At 60.1% G+C, this 6298-nt stretch overlaps 1 protein-coding gene across 1 annotated transcript in view; it reads right to left on the bottom strand.

The window, feature by feature from the left end:
- The window catches only part of LOC144506609 (protein maelstrom homolog), a 59768-nt gene extending 53672 nt beyond the window's left edge, over positions 1–6096 (bottom strand). Inside the window, exon 1 of the mRNA XM_078232959.1 lies at positions 5906–6096. Coding sequence (XP_078089085.1) covers positions 5906–6037 — 132 coding nt within the window. The 5' untranslated portion in view covers positions 6038–6096. The remainder of the gene's footprint in view (positions 1–5905) is intronic.
- Between the last annotated feature and the right edge of the window lie 202 nt (positions 6097–6298).

Raw genomic sequence — 6298 nt, 5'->3', positions numbered from 1 at the left:
AAGCGGGGAGGGGAGAAGCGGGGAGGGGAGAAGCGGGGAGGGGAGAAGCGGGGAGGGGAGAAGCGGGGAGGGGAGAAGCGGGGAGGGGAGAAGCGGGGAGGGGAGAAGCGGGGAGGGGAGAAGCGGGGAGGGGAGAAGCGGGGAGGGGAGAAGCGGGGAGGGGAGAAGCGGGGAGGGGAGAAGCGGGGAGGGGAGAAGCGGGGAGGGGAGAAGCGGGGAGGGGAGAAGCGGGGAGGGGAGAAGCGGGGAGGGGAGAAGCGGGGAGGGGAGAAGCGGGGAGGGGAGAAGCGGGGAGGGGAGAAGCGGGGAGGGGAGAAGCGGGGAGGGGAGAAGCGGGGAGGGGAGAAGCGGGGAGGGGAGAAGCGGGGAGGGGAGAAGCGGGGAGGGGAGAAGCGGGGAGGGGAGAAGCGGGGAGGGGAGAAGCGGGGAGGGGAGAAGCGGGGAGGGGAGAAGCGGGGAGGGGAGAAGCGGGGAGGGGAGAAGCGGGGAGGGGAGAAGCGGGGAGGGGAGAAGCGGGGAGGGGAGAAGCGGGGAGGGGAGAAGCGGGGAGGGGAGAAGCGGGGAGGGGAGAAGCGGGGAGGGGAGAAGCGGGGGAGGGGAGAAGCGGGGGGGGGAGAAGCGGGGGGGGGAGAAGCGGGGGGGGGAGAAGCGGGGGGGGGAGAAGCGGGGGGGGGAGAAGCGGGGGGGGGAGAAGCGGGGGGGGGAGAAGCGGGGGGGGGAGAAGCGGGGGGGGGAGAAGCGGGGGGGGGAGAAGCGGGGGGGGGAGAAGCGGGGGGGGGAGAAGCGGGGGGGGGAGAAGCGGGGGGGGGAGAAGCGGGGGGGGGAGAAGCGGGGGGGGGAGAAGCGGGGGGGGGAGAAGCGGGGGGGGGAGAAGCGGGGGGGGGAGAAGCGGGGGGGGGAGAAGCGGGGGGGGGAGAAGCGGGGGGGAGAAGCGGGGGGGGAGAAGCGGGGGGGGGGGGAGAAGCGGGGGAGAAGCGGGGAGAAGCGGGGGGGGGAGAAGCGGGGGGGGAGAAGCGGGGGGGAGAAGCGGGGGGGGAGAAGCGGGGGGGGAGAAGCGGGGAGGGGAGAAGCGGGGAGGGGAGAAGCGGGGAGGGGAGAAGCGGGGAGGGGAGAAGCGGGGAGGGGAGAAGCGGGGAGGGGAGAAGCGGGGAGGGGAGAAGCGGGGAGGGGAGAAGCGGGGAGGGGAGAAGCGGGGAGGGGAGAAGCGGGGAGGGGAGAAGCGGGGAGGGGAGAAGCGGGGAGGGGAGAAGCGGGGAGGGGAGAAGCGGGGAGGGGAGAAGCGGGGAGGGGAGAAGCGGGGAGGGGAGAAGCGGGGAGGGGAGAAGCGGGGAGGGGAGAAGCGGGGAGGGGAGAAGCGGGGAGGGGAGAAGCGGGGAGGGGAGAAGCGGGGAGGGGAGAAGCGGGGAGGGGAGAAGCCGGGGAGGGGAGAAGCCGGGAGGGGAGAAGCCGGGAGGGGAGAAGCCGGGAGGGGAGAAGCCGGGAGGGGAGAAGCCGGGAGGGGAGAAGCCGGGAGGGGAGAAGCGGGGAGGGGAGAAGCGGGGAGGGGAGAAGCGGGGAGGGGAGAAGCGGGGAGGGGAGAAGCGGGGAGGGGAGAAGCGGGGAGGGGAGAAGCGGGGAGGGGAGAAGCGGGGAGGGGAGAAGCGGGGAGGGGAGAAGCGGGGAGGGGAGAAGCGGGGAGGGGAGAAGCGGGGAGGGGAGAAGCGGGGAGGGGAGAAGCGGGGAGGGGAGAAGCGGGGAGGGGAGAAGCGGGGAGGGGAGAAGCGGGGAGGGGAGAAGCGGGGAGGGGAGAAGCGGGGAGGGGAGAAGCGGGGAGGGGAGAAGCGGGGAGGGGAGAAGCGGGGAGGGGAGAAGCGGGGAGGGGAGAAGCGGGGAGGGGAGAAGCGGGGAGGGGAGAAGCGGGGAGGGGAGAAGCGGGGAGGGGAGAAGCGGGGAGGGGAGAAGCGGGGAGGGGAGAAGCGGGGAGGGGAGAAGCGGGGAGGGGAGAAGCGGGGAGGGGAGAAGCGGGGAGGGGAGAAGCGGGGAGGGGAGAAGCGGGGAGGGGAGAAGCGGGGAGGGGAGAAGCGGGGAGGGGAGAAGCGGGGAGGGGAGAAGCGGGGAGGGGAGAAGCGGGGAGGGGAGAAGCGGGGAGGGGAGAAGCGGGGAGGGGAGAAGCGGGGAGGGGAGAAGCGGGGAGGGGAGAAGCGGGGAGGGGAGAAGCGGGGAGGGGAGAAGCGGGGAGGGGAGAAGCGGGGAGGGGAGAAGCGGAGAGGGGAGAAGCGGGGAGGGGAGAAGCGGGGAGGGGAGAAGCGAGGAGGGGAGAAGCGGGGAGGGGAGAAGCGGGGAGGGGAGAAGCGGGGAGGGTCGAAGTGGGGAGGGGAGAAGTGGGGAGGGGAGAAGTGGGGGGGGAGAAGTGGGGGGAGAGAAGTGGGGGGGGGGAGAAGTGGGGGGGGGGAGAAGTGGGGGGGGGAGAAGTGGCGGGGGGAGAAGTGGGGGGGGAGAAGGGAGAAGTGGGGTTACACCATCGAATGACAGTCCAAATATACAAGTGCAAATATACACGGGCAAAAGCTCACCGAACAGCACCAGTGATGGAGATTCTGACACAATTCCAACTCAGCACTTCAATAGCTGATGAGAACACCATCTGCCAGGTACACGGTACATACTCTTGCAGCTCGGCCAACATTGTCTACCTGATACGCTGCAGGAAAGGATGTCCCGAGGCATGGTACATTGGGGAAACCATGCAGACACTACGACAACGGATGAATGAACACCGCTCAACAATCAGCAGCTTTCAGAGCCTCGATCGCAGTTTCTGAATTGGCGCTCTTTTTCAACAGATAAGCGCGTGCATCAGGCATTCCGGGACATCCTGACGCCATGTGTGGGGCATAATCGACTTGAGCCGATATTTGAGCTAGAAGTTAAAGGCCATTGCCTTGTAGACCAAGGCTAGGTCATTATAGGTCAAGAAAAGCAGTGGACCTGATACTGACCATAAATTGACCCTATTGTCGAGGGGATTAGCAGGGTCAGTGGGTGGGGTTGCGAGAATAGGTTCTAGGTGGGAATGTGGTTGGTGTAGACTTGATGGGCCAAATCGCCTCCTTCTGTACTATAGGAATTCTATGATTCTATGACTCCTGGGGAAAGCAACTGTATACCTCCCTCACCCTCGGAAATAACCATTCAATGGTACTCTTGGTTTCCTCTTGCACAGACAACTTCATGACCGTGCTGCAACGAACCCATTTATCCACTTCAGCCTTGTTGACAAGTCGACTATGTGACATTCTTATAATTTGCATTTTGGAAGTCTACATACACTGCATGAACCGCACTGTTCAGGATCAACATTTCTGAATCAGGAATTTGAAAACGGATCTTTGAGCATTACTTTCTCCTGGAGTACTCAAAGTTGTTGAAACTGTAAAGGCTGAAAAACCTCAGCAGATCTGACAGCATCTGCATGGAGAGAATAGACATGATGTGGAGATGCCGGGGTTGGACTGGGATGAAGTAAGAAGTCTCACAACACCAGGTTAAAGTCCAACAGGTTTATTTGGTAGCAAATACCATAAGCTTTCGGAGCACTGCTCCTTCGTCAGATGGAGTGGAAATGTGCTCTCAAACAGTGCAAACAGACACAAAATCAAGTTGCAGAATACTGATTAGAATGCGAATCAGCCAGGTCTCAAAGGTACAGACCTTTGGAGTGGAAGGTACCTTTGAGCCAGCCAGGTCTCAAAGGTACAGACAATGTGGGTGGAGGGAGCATTAAGCACAGGTTAAAGAGATGTGTATTGTCTCCAGACAGAATAGCTAGTGAGATTCTGCAAGCCCAGGAGGCAAGCTGTGGGGGTTACTGATAATGTGACATAAATCCAACATCCCGGTTTAGGCCGTCCTCATGTGTGCGGAACTTGGCTATCAGTTTCTGCTCAGCAACTCTGCGCTGTCGTGTGTCGTGAAGGCCGCCTTGGAGAACGCTTACCTGAAGATCCAAGGCTGAATGCCAGTTTCCAGATGCAATTTTACATCTCATCCGCTTCATCCTGGACCACAATGTCTTCACCTTCAACAACCAGTTCTTCATCCAGACACACGGAACAGCCATGGGGACCAAATTCGCACCTCAATATGCCAACATCTTCATGCACAGGTTCGAACAAGACTTCTTCACCGCACAGGACCTTCAACCGATGCTCTACACTAGATACATTGATATTTTCTTCCTTTGGAGTCATGGTGAGCAATCACTGAAACAACTATATGATGACATCAACATGTTCCATCCCACCATCAGACTCACCATGGACTACTCTCCGGAATCGGGTGCATTCGTGGACACGCGCATCTCCATTAAGGACGGTCACCTCAGCACCTCACTGTACCACAAGCCCACGGATAACCTCATGATGCTCCACTTCTCCAGCTTCCACCCTAAACACGTTAAAGAAGCCATCCCCTACGGACAAGCCCTCCGAATACACAGGATCTGCTCGGATGAGGAGGATCGCAACAGACACCTCCAGACACTGAAAGATGCCCTCATAAGAACAGGATATGGCGCTCAACTCATCGATCAACAGTTCCGACGCGCCACAGCGAAAAACCGCACCAACCTCCTCAGAAGACAAACACGGGACACGGTGGACAGAGTACCCTTCGTCGTCCAGTACTTCCCCGGAGCAGAGAAGCTACGGCATCTCCTCCGGAGCCTTCAACATGTCATTGATGAAGACGAACATCTCGCCAAGGCCATCCCCACACCCCCACTTCTTGCCTTCAAACAACCACGCAACCTCAAACAGACCATTGTCTGCAGCAAACTACCCAGCCTTCAGGAGAACAGTGACCACGACACCACACAACCCTGCCACAGCAACCTCTGCAAGACGTGCCGGATCATCAACACGGATGCCATCATCTCACGTGAGAACACCATCTACCAGGTACACGGTACCTACTCTTGCAACTCGGCCAACGTTGTCTACCTGATACGCTGCAGGAAAGGATGTCCCGAGGCATGGTACATTGGGGAAACCATGCAGACGCTACGACAACGGATGAATGAACACCGCTCGACAATCACCAGGCAAGACTGTTCTCTTCCTGTGGGGGAGCACTTCAGCAGTCACGGGCATTCAATTCAGCCTTGGATCTTCAGGTAAGCGTTCTCCAAGGCGGCCTTCACGACACACGACAGCGCAGAGTCGCTGAGCAGAAACTGATAGCCAAGTTCCGCACACATGAGGACGGCCTAAACCGGGATGTTGGATTTATGTCACATTATCAGTAACCCCCACAGCTTGCCTCCTGGGCTTGCAGAATCTCACTAGCTGTTCTGTCTGGAGACAATACACATCTCTTTAACCTGTGCTTAATGCTCCCTCCACCCACATTGTCTGTACCTTTGAGACCTGGCTGGCTGTGGGATTCGCATTCTAATCGGTATTCTGCAACTTGATTTTGTGTCTGTTTGCACTGTTTGACAGCACATTTCCACTCCATCTGACGAAGGAGCAGTGCTCCGAAAGCTTATGGTATTTGCTACCAAATAAACCTGTTGGACTTTAACCTGGTGTTGTGAGACTTCTTACTGGAGAGAATAGAGCCAAGGTTTCGAGTTAGGATGACCCTTGAGATTTTCTAGCATTTTGTTTTTGTTTCAGATTCCAGCGGTAATTTGTGCCTTTATCTTGTTAAAAGTGTGACTGGTTTCTCTGCTCAGCTTTGCTGGTTGAATGTGGATATTGGCATGGTGATAGACGAGGTGGGGGGAATAGACGAGGTGGGGGGGGCATAGACGTGGATATAGACATGGTCATGGATGTAGACATGGTCAGGGCCGCCTGACTCACCCCCGCCCCGGCCCGGGGGGCCCAGGCTGACAGCAGCCCTCTGAGCCGCCTCTCCTTACCGTCCAGGCCGAGCCGCAGAGCGGGGCGGCGTCCTTCAGCCCCATCACCGGGATTCCCTGCCGCCGCAGCTCCGGGATCTTCTCCATCATGAAGAAGTAGAAGGGGTTCCTCAGCGGCTTCTTCTGCGGCATGGCGACTCGGAAAGGAGGCAAACCAGAGGGTGGAACAGCCCGGCACAAACTGGCCCGCCCCGCTCTGATCCGGTCCAAACCGGCCCGTCCCGCTCTGATCCGGTCCAAACCGGCCCGTCCCGCTCTGATCCGGTCCAAACCGGCCCGTCCCGCTCTGATCCGGTCCAAACCGGCCCGCACGGCTCCGATCCCCACCCAGATCACGCGGGAGGAATTGGCGGGAATCCCGGGGCAGGCGCGTGCTCCCCGGCTGCAAGCATT

The sequence above is a fragment of the Mustelus asterias genome, chromosome 17 (assembly GCF_964213995.1).
Source record: "Mustelus asterias chromosome 17, sMusAst1.hap1.1, whole genome shotgun sequence".
NCBI classification, from domain to species: Eukaryota; Metazoa; Chordata; class Chondrichthyes; order Carcharhiniformes; family Triakidae; genus Mustelus; species Mustelus asterias.
The sequence above is the reverse complement of the archived record's forward strand: the minus strand, read 5'-3'. Positions and strand labels throughout refer to the sequence as shown.